At 43.9% G+C, this 21,806-nt stretch overlaps 1 protein-coding gene across 5 annotated transcripts in view; it reads left to right on the forward strand.

The window, feature by feature from the left end:
- The window catches only part of plekhn1 (pleckstrin homology domain containing, family N member 1), a 58,662-nt gene extending 37,549 nt beyond the window's left edge, over positions 1 to 21,113 (forward strand). Inside the window, exons 13-18 of one of the 5 annotated variants that reach the window (XM_072586188.1) lie at positions 1,038 to 1,268; positions 2,297 to 2,536; positions 6,311 to 6,538; positions 9,320 to 9,368; positions 16,902 to 16,955; positions 20,266 to 21,113. In XM_072586188.1, coding sequence (XP_072442289.1) covers positions 1,038 to 1,268; positions 2,297 to 2,536; positions 6,311 to 6,538; positions 9,320 to 9,368; positions 16,902 to 16,955; positions 20,266 to 20,492 — 1,029 coding nt within the window. In that variant the 3' untranslated portion in view covers positions 20,493 to 21,113. The remainder of the gene's footprint in view (positions 1 to 1,037; positions 1,269 to 2,296; positions 2,537 to 6,310; positions 6,539 to 9,319; positions 9,369 to 16,901; positions 16,956 to 20,265) is intronic. The other 4 variants (XM_072586189.1, XM_072586190.1, XM_072586192.1 and 1 more) reach the window with 4 other exon arrangements.
- The last annotated feature ends 693 nt before the right edge of the window (positions 21,114 to 21,806 follow it).

The following is a 21,806-nucleotide window of genomic DNA, read 5'->3' on the forward strand; positions in this document are numbered from 1 at the left end:
TGCTTCATCCAACCAAATCAGCATATACTTCACTCCCCTTCTCCCCCATTGAAGTGTGGAATTTGATTTTTCTATGCTGGCTGTTTGGAAGAGTTAGTCCCACTTCCCTATGGAATCTCAGAATGGTCATTGCATTTTTTTGTTTCCATATATTTTGCTTGCCCTTGAGAACATCTATACTGTTCACCTCAAGTTCTCCAAATGACCTCAGAAACCCTCTTACTTGTTTGCCTAATAGCTACCTGCCTGATTATAAGGCAGAAGTCTTAGGCTGAAGCTTGTTTTGACATCGCTTCAAGTTTCACTGTTTCCTATTTGTTTGACAATTGTCTTCATTTTCCTGCTTAGGCCACTTCTGCAATCTAGTTGTAAGACCAAAGTTTGCCGACTGTCAATTCTTTGTCTACTTACAGAGAAGGGAGGATCCCATTAAATTCGTGATTTGGAGATGCAGGTGTTGAACTGGAGTGTACAAAGTTAAAAATCACACAACACCAGGTTATAGCACACTAGCTTTCGGAGCGACGCTCCTTCATCAGGTGGTTGGGGACACCCAACCCCATCTGGTTCACTAATATCCTTTCGGGAGGGAAATCTACTGTTCTTTAACTGCCCTTTGGGCAATTTGGAATTGGTAATGAATGCTGGCCTTGTCAGAGATACCCACATCCTACGAAAGGATGAAAGAAATCTCTCTATTATCCTGTCATGTGATCTAAACCTTCCCTTTAACAGTATCAGTGCGCTTGAATGACATTTAAATGGACTGTACCGTTGTGATTTTTCAAAATCTCCCACTTACCACACATAAACACCTAGAGAATGCAGCCCACACTTCTGTGTGTTTGCGTGTGTGAACGTGCGTGTGTATATATACCCGGGTTGTGAAAAGTTTGATAAATAAAAGCTTGTTTTAAACCGTTGAGCTGACCTTAATGTCATGGTTTGTATTTGGTCAAAAGCACCTTGAGGATGTTTTGCATTGAAATATGGTTGCTGAGTGTGCTGACATAAATCTTCTTTTCTACTTATTTCAGATAGTCAACAGTCAAGGTTCATCAAAACATCTGCAGTCAAGAAACTTCAGGACATCAGGAACCAATATTTCCAGCTTACCTCCTGTTTCATTGCAGCCTGGCAGCATCACAATCGACGATTCACCGAGCGAGGAAAGTTTGAACAATGCTATGTCTCCAACGTACACCGTACCTTACATGCCATTTAGATTACAGCCAGCCCCACCCGCAAGGCCTGTTTGGCTCAGAGAGGTGAGCAGTATTGGGCTAGGAGAAAAGTAGAACTGGGTCAAATATACAAATGCTTAGTACCCAAAGGTCGGAATAAGGAAGCATCCAACACCTGAGTATATCAGGAAATATTTTAATCTACTTGTTTTGAACCTAGTGAGACTATTGGAGATCGGACAAAAGTGAGGACTGCAGATGCTGGAGATTAGAGTCAAGATTAGAGTGGTGCTGGAAAAGCACAGCAGGTCAGGCAGCATCCAAGGAACATGAAGATCAACGTTTTGGGCAGGACCCCTGCTGAAGGGCTTTTGCCCAAAACATTAATTTTCCTGCTCCTCGGATACTGCCTGACCTGCTGTGCTTTTCCAGCACCACTCTAATATTGGAGGTTGGAATTCCACTGTGCAGTACTAAGCACGTTAACATGCCCTGTTAATTTGTATTAAATGGATTAAAGCCTCCTTAAAATATGTGAATAAAATATGTAATCGCTATATGTAATTGTGAATTTTGACTCAGTTGCAGGCTATAAAGTTTGGAGTCTGAAGTCACACGCCACCAGATTATGGTCTAATGGGTTTATTTGAAACCACCAGCTTTTGGAGCCCTGCTCCTTCATTGCTACAACCCGCCTCTTCTCCATCTCTGTTAGGAAAGGCAATCGAGAGATTTAGCTGCTCACCAAGGTAGCACAGCTTCCTTGGAAAGGGCAGTACGGAGAATTGATAAATCCAAATGACCAAAATCCTGACGTGATGAGGATTTCACTTGAGTTGATGCCAAAACAGACAAAAAAAAAGGAATGATCAGTCTTCTCAATGGCGCCAAACTGACAATGTTGCATGGTTTGAGAGAATTCAAAAAGCAGACAAGGGCAATTTTATTTACATTCTTTAGCTGATAGGAATCCAATTCATCAGGATCCCTGTGATAAGCATTGGCTCTATTCGCAGTGAGGACGTTTGTTTTAAGGAACACTTTTATATTTATAGCACAGTTGGCAAAATCCTTGATAAAGATGAAGTAGTCATAATTCTATTGTCTTTCAGCCCGTGTCCAGGCACAATTCTTCACCGTTACCAGATGGAAGGGCCGATCAGAACATACCTCTTCGAAAGACACTTACGTTGTCACAGCCACCGACCAGGTCCAATGGCAGTTTTGGAAAGAATCTGTATCCATTCCCACCCAGGCGTCTTGGTGTCCCTTCATCACCTCTATATGCTGAACCGTTCACAGCTGCCAAGAAGCAATTAACCCCATCTTCAGGCAGGCTGTCTGCTGTGGGGGTAAGTACACGTCAAATGCACACGGATTTCTCATCAGATAAGCAGGAAGTGCTCAGCAGGTCAGCCATCATCTATGAGAGAGAAAATCGCAGTATTCATATATCAGGCTGAAGGATCATCCAGTTGAGAAATTGGGCTGAATTGTTTGGCTGGGGAGGGATAACGAGAATGTCCTGCTTGCTCTCTTAACCCCTCGTCCACTTCACCCCCACACATTCCTCTCTGCTAATCACACTCCCAGCAGAGTTGGTACCCAGTTAAACACATCTTCACAAAGGTTAGATAGGATGGACATTGAGAGCCTTTTTCCTCGGATGGTGATGGCTAGCATGAGATGGCGTAGCTTTCATAGATCATAGAATCCCTACCATGTGGAAACAGGTCCTTTTGGCCCAACAAATCCGCACCAAAACTCCAAAGAGTAACCCACCCAGACCCATTCGTCTACGTATAACCCCTGACTAATGCACCCAACCTACACCTCCCTGAATACTGTGGACAAATTAGTCTTGGACAATTCACCTCTTTGGACTGTGGGAGGAAACCAGAGCACCCGAAGGAAACCCACGCAGAGAATGTGCGAACTCCACACAGAATTGAACCTGGGTCCCTGGCACTGTGAGACAGCAGTGTTAACTACTGAGCCACCATGCTGCCCATTTAAATTGGGGGGGGTGGGGGGGTGATAGGTATAGGACAGATGTCAGAGGTAGTTTCTTTACTCCGAGAGTAGGGGCATGGAATGCACTGCCTGCAACAGAAATAGACTTGCCAATTTTAAGAGCATTTAATTGCTCATCGGATAAACATATGGATGAAAATGGAATAGTGTAGGTGAGATGGGCTTCAGATTGGTTTCAAAGGTCGGTGCAACATCGAGGGCCGAAGGGCCTGTACTGCGCTGTAATGTTCTATGACATCAGACAAAATGCTTCCATGGTTTCTTGGGAGGAGTGGAATGGTATGCTCGGGGCAGGGCAAAACTGGTGAGGAATGTGGGATTTGTGGACCAAGTGAGGAGATAACCTGCCTCCTGACAATTTTAGTGAAAATATTGTGTTTGCCTTTTTGTTCAGCTTCCATTGTCCAGTGTGTTGCACTTTAACACTTTCTCAACCTCCCCCCTTGCCTGAAGCGTGGTGAGCCTCAGCTTAAACCCAGCACCAGTTGTCCCTCTGTAATAAGAGAGCAGCCCAATGGTCCTGTGATGAATACATAGATCACACACATAGATATACGCATATAGAGTCATAGAGATGTACAGCATGGAAACAGACTCTTTGGTCCAACTCGTCCATGCCAACCAGATATCCCAACCAATCAAGTCCCACCTGCCAGCACCCAGCCAATATCCCTTCAAAACCTTCCTATTCAAATATCCATCCAGATGCCTTTTAAATGTTGCAATTGTACCAGCCTCCACCACTTCCTCATTTAGGGAATTCTGAAGAACCTCAGCAGGTCTGGCTGCATCTGTGGAGGGAATTAACCTTTGAGAACTCTGAAGGAGTCATACCAGACTCAAAATGTTAATTGTTTCCCTGTCTCCATAGATGCTGCTAGACCTGCTGAGTTTCTCCAGCGTTCTCTCTGTGTTTGTTTCAGATTTCCAGTGTCCACAGTGTGTTATATGGGGCGGCACAATGGCTCAGTGGTTAGCACTGCTGCATCATAGCACCAGGGACCTGGGTTTGACTCTACCTCAGATGACTGACTGTGTGGAGTTTGCACGTTCTCCCCATATCTACGTGGGTTTCCTCCAGGTTCTCCGGTTTTCTCCCACAGTCCAAAGATGTGTAGGTTAGGATGGATTGGCCATGGGAAATGCAGGATTACAAGGATTGGTGGTTGGGGGGGGTGAATGACCTGGGTGAGATGCTGTTCTGAGGATTGGTATGGACTCAAGGAGCTGAATGGCCTGCTTCCACACTGTAGGGATTATACAATCCATTTAATTAATTACTAAATTTGGAATAGAAAGCCAGTATCAGTAATGATGGTTCGAGACAAAAAAAACTACAGATGCTGGAATCTAAGGTAGACAAGCAGGAGGCTGGAAGAACACAGCAAGCCAGGCAGCATCAGGAGGTGGAGAGGGCAACGATTCAGACCGGTCCTGAAGAAAGATTACAGCCGAAACGTTGACTTCTCCACCTCCTGACGCTGTCCCCTGGCTAGCTGTGTTCCTCCAGCCTCCTGTTTGTCGACCCAGTATTGGTAACGATGACCAGGAAAATCCCCTCTGACACACTTTGGGGAAGTATGTTTGGCCTACATGTGACTCCAGAGTCACAGCAATGTGGTTGACACAACTGCTTTCTGAAGTAGCACAGCAAGTAACTCTGTTCAAGGCCAGTTGAGGGATAGGCAATAACTGCTGGCTGTGTCAGTTGACACCTACATCCTGTGGATCAATCAAAAGAAGACAATGTGCCAGAAAAGATAAGAATCCTGCTCAGCAATGAACTTAGGAATAATTATCAGCAATGATCAAAGAATGACAGGAAGTGGTTTATTTACAAGCAAGTGTTGCAAGACGTTGACGCATTGCAAATGCAAATTATTGTGGTTCCATGCTATACTCAACAGGTGCTTCAGTATAATACTATGTTCCTCACAGTCTACCATCTGAGAAAACAGCCATTACAAACAATGTGTCACCAGAATGTTAACCTGATGATGCGTTTGTGGGTAAGCAAGTAACAATACAAAAATAGGTAGCTCTGTGCACCTGGGGATCTTCCAAAAGTTCAGAATGCTTCTGGAATCTGACCTGAATTCCTTTCAGTCAGATGATAATCCCTTCTGCGTGCTCACTGACCTAGTCATCCCGTTTCGAGCAAAGGTCAAACCAGTTCAATGCTCGGCGCAACACAGAGACAGTAAGGGCAAAACATTGCAGATGCTGGAAATCTGAAACAAACTCACAGAAGCAGAACTGAAGAAGAGTCATACCAGACTCGACATGTTAACTCTATTTCTCTCTACAGATGCTGCCAGACCTGCTGAGTTTCTCCAGCATTCTCTCTGCCTGTGACAAGTCAGTAGATCTCATGTAGAAAGATTGCAGAATGGAAGAGAGAATTTGCATTTCTGTAGCATCTTGGAAAGTCCCACAATTCTTTGCAGCCAATGAAGTGCTGTTAAAATACAGCCAGTGTTTGATGCAGGAGCTAACTAGCACACAATAACCAGCAATGAGAAGATTCGTATGTAATATAGGGATTAGGAAATTGCAGCGTGGTTCGGGGGATTTGCTATCCTGAGATTAAGACTGAGGTACACTGATGAGACAGAGTAGAAGAAGGTTACACCTAGATATTTTTCTAATCACCCTCTTCATAGATGGTATTACATACTTCTGGGGTGGGTGTGACTTGAAGCCAGACCTCCTGGTCCAGAGGTCATGATGCAACAACTGCATCACAAAAGCTCTCGATGATATGTCTAAAGATGTGCAGGTTAGATGGATTGGCCATTCTAAATTACCCATAGTGTGCAGAGATGTACTGGTTAGGTGGATCAGCCACAGGAAATGCATGGATAGGGTCAGGCGTGACACTCTTTGGAGGGTCGGTGTGGACTCAATGGGCCGAATGGCCTGCTCCTATACCGTCTGGATTCTACGTCCAATCTTGGTCTGGTGGTGTATGATCCTAACCTCCTGAAATTGGACGTCTTATTCCTCAGAGTTTGCTTCCTCTGAAGAAACTTGTGAACTCAAAAAAAAAAGTCATTTAAAGACAAATGAAAATCTAAATTTGTTTCCTTCAGGCCGTCAGCAAACCAAATGGATTATTGGTGAGAGACCAGTGGAGTAACATGCATCTGTTGGCACTGGGGTCTGTACCCCGCTCTTCGCTACCGTCATGTTCTGTGTCTGAGAGCAGTTCCTGTTCACTTGTCGATGAAACCCCCTTGGCTGACCCTCTATCTCCACCATATGCAGAACCGTATCATCCACAGTTAGTGTCTCATGCTGACCATTTCTGGATGAGAGAGGTATGTTTCCGTTATGACTGTGGCTATAGTGTTAGGAACAAATGGGTACACTATTTCAGATAAATGTCCCTCGACCTACGGTTTACTGATAGTGGATTTTTTTTTGTCTTAACTTGGAGCGTCCCGGAAGGCATTTGAGCTGGTTTGTTTTTAGTTAACTTAGTGTGGAAACAGCCCCTTTGGCCCAACAAGTCCACACTGATTCGTCAAAACGCAACCCATACAGACCCATTCCCCTACATTTACCCCTGCCCCTAACACTACAGGCAATTTAGCATGGACAATTCACCTAACCTGCACATTTTTGGACTGTGGGAGGAAACCAGAGCACCCGGAGGAAACCCACGCAGACACGGGGAGAATATGCAAACTCCACACAGAGAGTCGCCTGAGGTGGGAATTGAACCCGGGTCTCTGGCGCTGTGAGGCAGCAGTGCTAACCACTGTGCCACACATTATGTTATTATGTACAAGTGGCAAAATGTCCAATTTTGATGGCCTTTAGTTAGATTCCCTACAGTGCAGAAACAGGCTCTTTGGCCCAACCAGACCACACTGACCCTCCGAAGAGTAACCCACCCAGACCCACTTCCCTCCTGACTAATGCACCTAGCCCTATGGGCAATTTAGCATGGCCAATTCACCTAACCTACACATCTTTGGAGTGTAGGAGGAAACACACGCAGACACAGGGAGAATGTGTAAACTTCACACAAACAGTTGCCCGAGGCTAGAATCAAACCTGAGAGCCTGGTGCTATGAGGTAGCAGTGCTAACTACTGAGTAACCGTGTCGCCCTAAAATTTCTTATTTTCAGTTTTTGACCATCCTGTTCAGAGGTGTTATTGCACACCTCTAGAGCAGATGAGACTTGAGCAAAGGCCTCCTGGATCCGAGGTAGGGACATTATCACTGTGCTACAAAAACCCCATTATTTACTGCGTTACCTAGATTAACCCACGACAGAGAAAGAGAGATTCAAAGTTTGTGAGAAGATTTGTAGCTCGGGTGCTCATTGTTGTGGTTCTGTTCACCGAGCTGGGAATTTGTGTTGCAAACGTTTTGTCCCCTGTCTAGGTGACATCCTCAGTGCTTGGGAGCCTCCTGTGAAGCGCTTCTGTGATCTTTCCTCCGGCATTTATAGTGGTTTGAATCTGCTGCTTCCGGTTGTCAGTTCCAGCTGTCCGCTGCAGTGGTCGGTATATTGGGTCCAGGTCGATGTGCTTATTGATTGAATCTGTGGATGAGTGGGACAACACTACTATTATAGGACAAGCCAAACAGAGAACAGCCAGGGAATTCCTAGAGGCATGGCATTCATCCACAGATTCAGTCAATAAGCACATCCACCTGGACCCAATATACTGACCACTGCAGCAGACAGCTGGAACTGACAACCGGAAGCGGCAGATACAAACCACTATAAATGCCGGAGGAAAGATCACAGAAGTGTTTCACAGGAGGCTCCCAAGCACTGAGGATGTCACCTAGACAGGGGACGAAACGTCTGCAACACAAATTCCCAGCTCAGCAAACAGAACCACAACGACAGAGAAAGAGAGAACCAGTTTGCACCAGTTGTAGAAAGGTCATAAATCTCTGTCTGAAGCACATACTAACGCTGACTAATGTTGTTTGCTTGATTATCAATGATTTCTCTTTGCGTATGTCTCAAATATAAGACCGCATCTATTATCAGCTCACACCTTAAAGATTAATAATAAAGTTGTTAAGAAATTGTTTAACTGTAACCAGTGAAAAGAAATGTGGATGAATCTACAAAAGTATAGTTTACACTCCAAATATCATTTCAGGTTAATATATTCCTTCAATTATTATTCCTTTGAGTGGTTGCAACTTCTGATTGAAGAATAATTGATTCTGCTAGAATTTATTTCAATGCTCAGGATTTAGGGACAGAAGTAAGAGAATTATGGCTGATGTTTCCCTCAAACTGTAGTGCATTGATGGCCTTTGGGGGAGAGTTTTGTCTATTTTCTTCTGAGCTTTGTGGCAAGCATGTTAGATGCCGACTAACCAGTCCACCTCCAACTGGCAAGATAACTCAGCCAACCACCCACCCAATCAACTCAAGAAGAACTGACAGGTGAGCCACATCCCACTAATCACAGGCCTTGATACTGACCATTTGGGTCACCAGATGCTGCTGGCCTCAAGGCCCAGCAACCTCTGGGTCCTACGGTCGTCTGGTTGAAGCCTGCACCTCAGTGGATCCAGCGTTGAGGAAGTGAGGTTTGTTTTATCTTTCTTCTCATGTCACGTGGAGAGGGTTGTATGTCAGAGGGGTGCAAGGCTAGAGGGTTAGTTTTCATAGGTCACCTTATTCCCCACCATCTAATAGCTCCAAGATTGGGGCTAATCCTCACGCCCCTCAATGTAGCAGGCAACATGGGTCCCAATCAGAAAACTAGCCATCTCACCTTACCCAGTGGGGAGGCAGCTGACCAGGAAGGTGGTGAATTAAGGCCCTCAAATGACCATTAATTGACCACTTAAGGACCTTTTAATAGTTGATGAGTTCAGCAAGCTCCCCTGGACCTTTTGCACCCAGCACTAAATTGACTCACTGCATTATTTCCCTTCCTGTCACCTCTGGGGAATGGAAAATCATAGAGGTCCCAGGGTGTTACCGCATCTAATTTTTTATTCTAGCTCTCAAAGAGAGAATTCAGTCAAATACAGTCATGTTCATTACTCAAAGTGCTATTGTATTCAACCCGTACAATATTTCCATTCTCAACCATCCCTCCTCTTTTGCAGGAAGTATCGCGGAGAGGAAGTGCTGGTTTTCCTATCCATTGTTCAAAAGGTACATAACCCCATTTTTTAAAAAAACTAAATAGTTTTACCCCCAAGAGTATGGCTGTTGCTCCAATAAGATGGCAATTTTCAGACGGTTACTTACTCGGCCACTGTCCAATGAGGTGAAAGCTTCTAGGTGCCAGGCATTGGCCCTACAGCCAATAGACCACAGTTCCCCATTGATCAGACACTCTATCTTTGTACAAGAGACTGGGTTGGGGAGATGGTGACGTGGTGGTAATGTCACGGGATAGTAATCCAGAACCCACTGCCACTCTGAGGGTTTGGGTTCAAACCCCACCAGAGCAGCTAGTGGAATTTGAATTCAATTAATCCAGGATTGGAAACTTGTCATAGTGATGGTGATCATAAAATGATCGCTCATTACCACAAAAAAAACCCAGCTGGTTCACTCAATGCCCATCAGGAAAGGGATCTGCCATCTTTACCTGGTCTGCCCTACATGTGACTCCAGACCCACAGCAGTATGTTTGATTGGATGTGCTGATAGAGTAGTAATGTCATTAGATCCTGGTGTTCAAAACCCACCATAGTGGCTGGTGACATTTAAAATCAATAAGTTGACTGCCAGTCTTATCATCGGTGACTGACTATGAAACTAATATTGATCGTTGGTGAAACTCATCCGGCTCACTCATGTCCTTTCAGGAAGGAAAATCTGCTGCCCTTATATGGTCTGGACTACAATTGACTCCAGATTAACAACAATGTAGCTGATCCTTACCTGGTGTCTAAAATAGCCGAGCAAGCTACCCAGTGAAAGGGCAAATAAAGATGGATGATAAATAATAGACACAAAATGTCTTGCCATTGACACTAACACCCTGCAGCTCCAACATAATTAGAGAGGTCACACCTATTGTATAAGAACCATTCAGCGGAGCTCTTGGATCATGTACCATTAAGGCCAGCTGCCCAGGGACGCCTTGCCTTATGATTTTTAACTGCAACTGTGCTTAATTTCCCCTGTGTGTGTGCTAATTTCAGGGCACAGGTTCGTTAAACTCCTGTGAGGGATAGTTTAAGACAAACGGGTTAGAACCGTTCTGGATGAATGCAGCAGGGATTTGTATGCACTGGGGGGGATCAATTAAGTCCATAAGCTGTGGGAGCAAAATCAGGCCATTCAGTCCATTGAGTTTGTACCACCATTCAGTGAGATCCTGGCTGACCTGATTATCCTCCACTGCATGATCCTTCCATAATCCTTGATTCTCGTCTTGATTCTCGCCTTTCCTGAAGAAGGGCTCATGCCCGAAACGTCGATTCTCCTGCTCCTTGGATGCTGCCTGACCTGCTGCGCTTTTCCAGCAACACATTTTCAGCTCTGATCTCCAGCATCTGCAGTCCTCACTTTCTCGTCCTGATTGAAAAGCTGTCTGGCTCAGCCTTGAATATACTGAATGACCAATCGACAACAGCCCTCTGCAGTAAAAAATTCCATAGATTCGCAACCCACTGAGAACCATAGGGTCATAGAGATGAATAGTATGGAAACAGACCCTTCGGTCCAACCCGTCCATGCTGACCAGATATCCCAACCCAATCTAGTCCCACCTGCCAGCACCTGGCCCATATCCCTCCAAACCCTTCCTATTCATATACCCATCCAAATGCCTTTTAAATGTTGCAATTGTACCAGCCTCCACCACTTCCTCTGGCAGCTCATTCCATACACGTACCACCCTCTGTGTGCTCAGTAGGTCTCCTTTATATCTTTCCCCTCTCGCTCTAAATCTATGCCCTATAGTTCTGGACTTCCCAGGGAAAAGACTTTGCCTATTTACCCTATCCATGCCCCTCATGATTTTATAAATCTCTATAAGGTCATCCCTCAGCCTTCGACGCTCCAGGGAAAACAGCCCCAGCCTGTTCAGCCTCTCCCTATAACTCAAACCCTCCAATCCTGGCAACATCCTTGTAAATCTTTTCTGAACCCTTTCAAGTTTCACAACATCTTTCCGATAGGAAGGAGACCAGAATTGCAGGCAATATTCCAAAAATGGCCTAACCAATGTCCTGTACAGCCGCAACATGTCCTGCCAACTCCTGTACTCAATACTCTGACCAATAAAGGAAAGCATATCAAACACCTTCTTCACTATCCTATCTACCTGTGACTCCACTTTCAAGGAGCTATGAACCTGCACTCCAAAGTCTCTTTGTTCAGCAACACTCCCTAGAGCCTTACCATTAAGTGTATAAGTCCTGCTAAGATTTGCTTTCCAAAAGTGCAGCACCTCACATTTATCTAAAGTCCATCTGCCACTTCTCAGCCCATTGGCCCATCTGGTCCCGATTCTGTTGTAATCTGAGGTAACCCTCTTCGCTGTCCACTACATCTCCAATTTTGGTGTCATCTGCAAACTGTACCTCTTATGCTCGCATCCAAATCATTTATGACAATGACAAAACGTCGAGGACCCAGCGCCAATCCTTGTGGCACTCCACTGGTCACAGGCCTCCAGTCTGAAAAACAACCCTCCACCACCACCTTCTGTCTTCTACCTTTGAGCCAGTTCTGTATCCAAATGGCTAGTTCTCCCTGTATTCCATGTGATCTAACCTTGCTAATCAATCTCCCGTGGGGAACCTTGTCAAACGCCTTACTGGAGTCCATATAGGTCACATCTACCGTTCTTCCCTCATCAATCCTCTTTGTTACTTCTTCAAAAAACTCAATCAAGTTTGTGAGACATGATTTCCTATGCACAAAACCATGTTGATGATCCCTAATCAGTTCTTGTCTTTCCAAATACATGTACATCCTGTCCCTCAGGATTCCCTCCAACAACTTGCCCACCACCGATGTCAGGCTCACTGGTCTGTAGTTCCCTGGCTTGTCCTTACCACCTACTTCTTAAACAGTGGCACCACGTTAGCCAACCCCCAGTCTTCCGGCACCTCACCTGTGACTATCGACGATACAAATATTTAAGCAAGAGGCCCAGCAATCCACTTCTATAGCTTCCCACAGAGTTCTAGGGTACACCTGATCAGGTCCTGGGGATTTATCCACTTTTATGCATTTCAAGACATCCAGCACTTCCTCCTCTGTAATCTGGACATTTTGCAAGATATCACCATCTATTTCTCTATAGTCTATATCTTCCATATCCTTTTCCACAGTAAATACTGATGCAAAATGCTCAGTTAGTATCTCCCCCATTTTCTGTGGCTCCACACAAAGGCCGCCTTGCTGTTCTTTGAGGGTCCCAATTCTCTCCCTAGTTACCCTTTTGTACTTAATGAATTTGTAAAAACTCTTTGGATTTTCCTTAATTCTATTTGCCAAAGCTATCTCATGTCCCCATTTTGCCCTCCTGATTTCCCTCTTAAGTATACTCCTACTTCCTTTATACTCTTCTAAGGATTCACTCGATCTATCCTGCCTATAGCTGACATATGCTTCCTTCTTTTTCTTAACCAAACCCTCAATTACTTTAGGAGAAAGTGAGGACTGCAGATGCTGGAGATCAGAGCTGAAAATGTGTTGCTGGAAAAGCGCAGCAGGTCAGGCAGCATCCAAGGAGCAGGAGAATCGACGTTTCGGGCATGAGCCTTCCTGAAGAAGGGCTCATGCCCGAAACGTCGATTCTCCTGCTCCTTGGATACAGCCTGACCTGCTGCGCTTTTCCAGCAACACATTTTCACGTCAATTACTTTAGTCATCCAGCATTCCCTATACCTACCAGCCTTTCCTTTCACCCTGACAGGAATATACTTTCTCTGATGTTCCATCTCTGTCTTGAGTGCAATTGAGTAAATCCAACAATATGGTTTAGATCTTGAGATAAATTGATTTTTTACCGTTGCTGTCAGTATGGCTGTCAAAGTGGAAGTAAAGTGCATTCAAGTTTTTTTTCACATTTGTAATTGACAGAACATCAAACAAGTTAGTGAGTGGTGTGATACAAGGGCTGTGCTTTATGGGGCAGAGTGACATCCACCTTTTTTCAATGGAATCCCTACAGTGTGGAAACAGGCCATTCGGCCCAGCAAGTCCACACAGGCCCTCCGAAGAGTAACCCACCCAGACCCATTCCCCTACATTCACCCAGCCTACACATCCCTGGACATTATGAGCAATTTAGCATGGCCAGTTCACCTAATATGCACAGCATTGGATTGTGAGAGGAAACCGGAGCACCCGGAGGAAACCCACGCAGACACTGGGAGAATGTGCAAACTCCACAAAGAGAGTCGCATCCCTTGAGCTGTGAGACAGCAGTGCTAACCACTGAGCCACCGTGCTGTGACATGATCTCCTCATTCTGAAGGTGTGACATGATTCACCAGTCAAGTGTCCCACTCTGACTTCTTGGCTGTATGAAACTGGACAGGGGGTGAAAACAATAACTCCGGAACACAGCACCAACTGCCCCACTGACAAGAAAATCAACTCCAATATTTTAATCTCTGCCTTTCCTTGATCTCCCATCATCAATTTTCTGTCCTGAGCTGCACACCCCCCACAACTCCCACTGAACGTATAGTTTGGAACCATGCCTCTCAACTTCTTGAGTCGGAAGATTGTTGATTCAAGTCAGTTCCCATGCTGAAACTCGGATCTGCAATTTGGTTTGGGGATGGGGACATCGCTGCCAAGCCAAACATTTATCACCCACCCTAATTGAGAAGTCAGTCGTCATCAACCTTCCTGAATCACTGCAATGGTAGACCCTCCAAGCTTTTCTCAGTTTCAGTTTCATAACGGAGCAGCTATTTCTGAAGATAGTTAAGAATCCACCACATTGCTGTGGGTCTGGAGTCACGTATAAACCAGACCAGGGTTAAATGGTGTATTTTTCTCCCAAATGGGCATCATAAATCAAGAGAGCTTTCATGACTATCTGGTAATTTCATGATCACTAGCACAAAGCAGACTTTAATTCCCACTGCTGCTGCCGTGAACTCATGTTTCCCAAGCAAGATGGTAGCACCTGGGTTCCTAGTCCTGGATTATTATTGCTAAACTACCATTCCCCAGAGGCTGGCAATGTGTTGCTCTGGATTCAGAGCAATTGAGTGAGGTGTTGCAAACTGAGAGTCCTAATTGTTCATCTCGAGTGTGCAAAAGATTCGTTCAATTTCTCAAAGAGGGTCAAAGTGTTCACCTCAACAAACTTGCCAGAAACAGGAGAAGGAGATTGCTTATTGTCTTTTCAGTGATTGGTCAGGCTCCCTGTTAACCCATCAAAAGCATTTCCAAAATTAACTCATTGGTGGAAGACCTTGAGAGATAATAGGTGATATGTAACTGTATTTTTGTTCCCTATCCCTAGTTTCTCTAGAGAAGTTAAAAATCACACAACATCAGGTTATAGTCCAACAGGTTTAAATGGAAGCACACTAGCTTTCTCTAGAGAAGGTGGTTCTGAGTTGATGACCAGTACAGCTGCAATCTATGTGCTGTAGATTGTCGGAGACCCACAATACCCTTAGGAAATTTCAGGATTTTGACCCAGTTACAATGAAGGATCAATGATATATTAACCAAGTCAGGATGGTGAATGACTTGGAGGGGAATTCCCAGGGGGTGGTGTTCCCTTGTACCTGCTGCCCTTGTCCTTCGAGCTGATAGCAGGCATGGGTTTGGAAGGTGCTGATTCAGGACCTCTACGAGCCACTGTACATCCCAAACTGGAATGCATTATCATGACCACCATGAGTGGGTGCATCACAACCACAACCGGGCAAGTTAGGAGACAGGAAAACAATTTGATTTAGAAATATTAGTTAACAGTGCATCACAGAACAGATCCCTGGGGATGATTTCCTTGTTTTTTAGCTGTAGTAGGATCAACAGTACTGGAAACGTTATGCTGCCTGCTATTGATTGTCCCAAAAAGAGGTTTTGAAATGGGCACCAGCACTCCAACAAGTGAGGGCTTTATTGCTATCTGCTATGATGCATTATATTCCACTGCAGAATACAGAAAGGAATCATGTCATAGGAGCTCAATTATATTTCCATCTGAAAACAAACAGGATCCACTCTGTGTCATCACTAATTCCTTCTCCAGCTCACCCACCATCCCTCAGACCTTGTCGGAGTCACACAATAGATAATTAAAAGGTGCGTGTCTTGTGGGGTGAATTTCAGAACCTCAGCAATTTTAGCTCATGCAGACACCACAGAAACGTATATCTTTATTGTGCCATAATTTGATTGTCGCAAGGAGTTGGAGCTTCCATAATCAAATGGAAGTCAGTCAAATTATATTGTGCATTTATTCCCAAATGGCATTATTCCAGCTCACTTTTCCTAATTATGTTTGGTGAAAGATTTTATCCAGATTATCTAAGCTTTAGACGTTCTGAATCCTATAAAGCAATTTGTAAGCAGCATTAGGGTGACTTTTACCTTCACGTTGTTGTTCATAAACGTACAATCCAATTTGCTGATATTGGCAAGATCTTGTTTGTCTGGTTTTAGGAGTTCATAGAGTCATGGAGAGATGTACAGCACAGAAACAGACCCTTTGGTCCACCTTGTCCATGCTGACCAGATATCCCAACTCAATCTAGTCCCACCTGTTAGCACCCGGCCCATATCCCTCCAAACCTTTCCTATTCATATACCCATCCAGATGCCTTTTAAATGTTGCAATTGCTCTGCAGAAGTCAGGGAATAATGCTATGAGCAGCTCTTCCCAAACCATCGGGCACATACAGCTCAAATAGGATGATTCAATGTGAAAGAAATACAAGCCTGAGCAGCACTTTTTATGGATGTTAGTGGACAATTTGAGTTCAGAGGCCATAGGCTTGGCAAACTTGTCTAACTAATTCACTGCTAAAATGCATTCTCCCAAAGCAAGATATTACAGATGTTGGAAATCCGAGGGACTACTGAAAATGCTCAGCATTTTGATAAACACAGGAATGAATTTCCAACCTTTCATCAGAATTGGGAATAGTTAGGAGTGTAATAAATTGTCAGCAAGTGTAAAGAGAAAAGTGTGAACACGAAAGAATTAGTAGCAAGAGAGAATAGATGGTCATGATCCTCCCATTTACACCTCTTCTGGCCATGTCTTCTGCTGACAGAGGAACTGCGATTATCCGAGTGACATGGGCACGGAGTATTTTGTCGGATAATCGAATGCTCGGGTAACCAAATGCCACATAACACAGTTTAGATGAGCATCAGGACCTTGCGATCTTGTCCAGATATTCCGAAATTCGGATAATCAAATGCCGGATAATTGAGGCTCCTCTGTATTTATTTGTCCCTCTCTTTCTTTCTTTGTCACTCACATTGGCTTTGCATCATCCATCCATTTATTGTTTAAGCTTCCCGTCTAAGCAAAGAGTAACAAGTTAGAAAAACCTGTCACTGTGATTTTTGGAGAAACATTGTAGAAATCACTTGTTCCTTATTACAAGCAAGACAACAAAAATTGACTGTGGACATTAGAATACAAAGAATTAGAGCTGCAACTTTTAAAAATTGTAGTGCTTCAAACTCTGGATAAAATACACTTAGCATGTATTTTTTCTCTCCTTTTTTCAGATGACTCCTCTGAATATCACGCAGTTATACAACTTTTAGACAGCTACCAAGAAGGTGACTTTATCTATATTATCACATAGTCGATATGTCTACACTGAAAATCTCCTTTCTTCTTCTTGTCACTGGTTTATCTAAGCTACAGACCAAGTCTAATCCTCAACCTGTAGTCAGTTACCTGCCCCAGCTGAGGTGACCTGCCAGTGGGCACAGTGCCCCTGGTTTGTGGAGAGAAAGTCTAGCTGGTTACCACAATCCTGACTCCAGTTCAGGGATGGATATTGGGAGTGATTCCCTACTTCCGTCACAAGAGCTGTGGTCAGATGAATTGAGGAATAATGCTTGAGCCTTAGTTTTGACAGGTACCCCTGTAGAATATAGTGTTCTAGCTAGAAACTGCATCTAAGGGCTGGCGCAGGCAGAAGTCAAGAATAGTGAAATTGCCTCTTTTGGGGGCAAATTAGATTGGGATTGGCAGTATTGCCCAACGTGTCAAATCACATGTTGGAATGTAAAGAGTTGCTTCTTCATTGGGTGAAACCATATTGTAAGAATGAGCTATGGGGTGGAAAAAGTTGAAAATCATACAACATGGGTCCAACAGGATTATTTGAAACCTGAAGCTTTCAGAGTTCCCACTCTCTTTCCAAAGCTTGTGGATTCAAATAAACCTGTTAGACTATAACCTGGTGTCATGTGATTTTTTTTTTGACTTTGTCCACCCCAGTCCAACACTGGCACCTTCCCATTATGAGTTGGAGAGGAGAGATATTCAGGTGTGGGTGGGAAATGGGCATGGCATCAGACAAAAGTCTCTTCGGATCTGATTCAAAACTGAACTGTCACAGTGTTCAGTGCTTCAGACTCAAACCCCAGTACAAAGGTGAAGGGAATAGTTGATGGGATGCAAATCTTCCTCATCGTGTGAAAGTACATCCCTTGAATCTTTATTGCATAAACCAGGGTTATTTTTCCTTGAATTCAAGAACATTTGAGTGATGATTTGATCAAACCTTTCTTTTTAGAATTAGAATTAGAATTCCTACAATGTGGAAACAGACCCGTCGACCCAGCAAGTCCACACTGACCCTCTGAAGAGTAACCCACCCAGACCTATTCCCCCACCCTACATTTACCCCTGACTAATGCACCTAGCCTACACACCCCTGGACACTATGGGCAATTTAGCATGGCCAATTCACCCAAACCTGCACATCTTTGGACTGTTTGAAGAGAAAGGACAACAAGAGACTTTGTTTGTCCTGGTTAGGGAATCCAGGACAGGGACAAATCTAAAATTTTGAGCCAACCCTTTGGGTGTGAAATTAGAAAATAATTCTATGCAGAGAGGCAGTTTAGCACTCTGCTCCGCAGATAGTAGGCAATACTGGGTCATTTGTTAATTGTAAATCGGAGGTTGTTGATTTTCTGTTAATTGAAGGCATTAAACTGTGTGTGGAGCAAAGAGGTCCGATTCAATCACAGATCAGCTCTGGTCTCAGTAAACTGTGGGAGAGGCTTGAGCAGCTAAAATGACCTCCTCCTGCCCCTAACTTCCACCCAATGTTTCATCAGATTACTGGAACCTTTAAATCACATTATTACCCCGGCTTTGCAAAATCTTCAAATGATTCTAATAGGGCACTAAATATTTTTAAAAATGCAGTTTTTTAACCACAATCTGCTGGATCAGACCAGAACCACCACCCAAAGAAGAATAATACTTTATCATTGGGAAAAGCACAGGCTGTTACCGGCAAATTGTTTTAATGGTTGGTTTAACTTGAACTAGGGCTGATCCACAGGCAACAGTGACAGGAATGAGCTGAACTTTGTGGCATTTAGAACAGTCTCAGACCTTAGGGTTTCCCTCTGCTATTAGACTGTGTGGAGTTGAAGAGTTTATGCAGAAGTCATTTTGCTCGGAGTGATTTTAAAACAGGTTGACACCCAGTCTGAAAATGTCAAGCATCTGCACATTAATAGTTGCAGAGTGTAATTAGGGCCTCTGCTTTTCCCATAATGGTGTACTCGGTTTTGTAGAGAGTCTTGCGCCCATCCTTGTATTTACAAAAAATAAGAAATAGCAAGACCTGCTGAGGTCTAGACTTGGAGTGATAGGTGTTTTGACTTTTGTAACGGGAGCAAAAATGAACAAAACCAAACAGGTGTGAACCAAAGTTATTAGTATCAGCCTTGGAATTTGATAAAGTTTTAAAGCACATTCATGTTTCCATTGTATCGTTGAATTATTTCATCAACTATAGTTATAATTGGATGTGCAGCAGGATGCTATTAACTGGCTTGGTCCAATGTGTACTCACTGGGGTATATTTAACTCATTGGCGTAAACATAAGATCCCAAATTCCCTGCCAGGAAACAATCGGACAATAACATGACAGCCTCATTTCTGTACTTTGTTATTCCTTTTCCACATGGAGAATGGGATTGACAAATTTATCTCTTTGTTTTATTTTTTGCTTCTTGTTTGAACCAATTAGCATTTATACTGAAGCAGAGCTTAAAATTTGTTCATATCTAGTTAACGTTAACTAGAGTGGAGAACACAGTATTCGTAAAGAGAGGATTTTATCCCCTGATTCTTTCAGTCATTCAGTGGGAAAAGACATCCACTGGTGTCATTGTGTTACCAAGCTCAAGGTTCAAATAATCAGCACAGTCACTGTGAAGGAAAGATAAGGAAGATGCAACATTTACCCACTGTGGAAATGGGTTATGTCTCCCATCTTCCACTTAATCCAGGCCATTGTCCCTAACTCATCAGACGAGGCTGTGTGTCTACTTTAGTAACCAGGTCACACTGAGTTAGCATGTTGGCCTTGACAGTTCAGAGTCGGGAATGCGGAAGAACATCAAAATATCACAAGTGAGAGCAGGAGCAGGTCACACAGTCCTTTGAACCTTGCAACAACCTTCAATAACATCAGGGCTAATCTCCTACCTTCCTCCCAACATCCCCACTACAGTAGGGTGGCATGGTGGCTCAGTGGTTGGCACTGCTGTGTCACAGCGCCGGGGACCCAGGTTCAATTCCAGCCTCGGGTGACTGTCTGTGTGGGCCTTGCAAAATGTGAAAAAATATTCTCCTTAAGAAAGCAAAAATTAAGTACTGAGCGTATAGGGTGAGGGTGGAGCTGGGGTCTTTCTGATTGGATTAATTATCTGTTGCATTGCTGCTTCCAGAGATATTTATTCCTGCTTAATGCCAACAAAGAAAAACAAAACTATTTCATCAGATTTTCACACTAGAGTACACCGATATCTGTGAAAGTACTTCTGTGATAAAGACTGTGTTGTGACTGTAGCTGTTTGATGAGTTTAACTCTGTGATCTCCACCTTTGCAGGCAAGAACATAAGCTGGTACAGTGACGACAGTAGAATGTCTTTAACGTCGTCGGAACACACGTACGCAGAACTCGAAAGTCTACAAGATGAATCCGACTACAGGTTTTGGGATTTCGACTTCAAGCAACAAGAAATCCCCCATCTTTCTGCCCAGACCCTTATGAAGCTACGACAGCGGGGCATAGTTGAGTCAAGACTACCAGGAAGGTCGCACAGATGGTCGTGAATACCTTCTGGAATCTTGCGCTCTGCCATATTTTTGGAATACTGTCCCATTTTGATAGTGAGTGGGATACGGCGGAGCAGCTTGTGGTTTACTGCCTGATATTGCGGTCTAAGGTCAACACCAATGCTGAGACTTCAAGGGGAGGTTCTCAGAATCTTTGAAGCATTCCCTAGACCTGCGGAAATCAGTCTTTTCAAAGCAGGGGGTGCCAGGACCTAGTCAAGATGATGATTTCTGGACAACCCAGTCACTGTTACCAGTCCATCACACTGTACCCAGAAGAAGCATTCACTTGAGCTTTGTTGTCTTCAGTTCTAGACAATGTAAAACTCAAAATACTTGTAATACCTGTGGAAAGAATATATATGATATGAGCTGGTCTCATGTCATCACCTTGTGTTTCAATTATATTAACGTTGTCATGCGATTGTATTTTTAATATTTTCATTTGTTTTGTAAATCCTGATTGTTAACTGCAGTTTATGTATAAAAGGAGGCTGAGATTATCCTAACTGACTGAACATTAATAATTTGTCTGAAAAGTGTTTTCCACAAGCTCTGTACAGTAATTATATTGTTTTGTTTAGAATGCCGAACCATATAAATGAAGCCTCCATGTTATTTCTGTGTTGGTTCTCATTTTTCTGAATCAAGCCAACTCTGCAGATAATAATAATCCAGCTGATTTTACCAAAAGTGTGATGGATTCTGCATCATCACAACCCCAAAGCTCCACCTCTGACATTGTTAGTGATGCTTAGACTGATCAGATGGTGACTCAGAGAAATTACTCAAGTGTTATCCTTTCTAAAGTAGGCCAAGCCATTCAGCTCACCTGAATTAGTGCATTAGTCAGAGGGTCTGGGTGGGTTCCTCCTCGGAGGATTGGTGTGGACTTGATGAGCCAAATGGCCTGATTCCACACTGTGGGGAATCTAGTCTAGTCTCGTTAATTGTTAGTACAACCTGGAGAGTTCTGTATCATAGAATCTTTACAGTGTGGAATCAGGCCATTTGGCCCATCACGTCCACACCAACCCTCTGCAGAGCATCTCACCCCATTTCCCATGGCTAATGCACTTAACTTGCACATTATGGACAATTTAGCATCACCAACTCTGCATAGCTTTGGACTGTGGGATGAAACCAGAGGAAACCCACACATTCACAGGGAGAATTTGCAAACTCCACACAATCATCCAAGGGTGGAATCCAACCCAGGTCCCTAGTGCTATGAGGCGACAGTGAAAGCCACTGTGCTACCCAATACCTGTTGTATTCAGCAAAGGTTATAGTTTTCCAGCCTTTCGTTTC

The sequence above is a fragment of the Chiloscyllium punctatum genome, chromosome 16 (genome assembly GCF_047496795.1).
Source record: "Chiloscyllium punctatum isolate Juve2018m chromosome 16, sChiPun1.3, whole genome shotgun sequence".
Taxonomy (NCBI): Eukaryota; Metazoa; Chordata; class Chondrichthyes; order Orectolobiformes; family Hemiscylliidae; genus Chiloscyllium; species Chiloscyllium punctatum.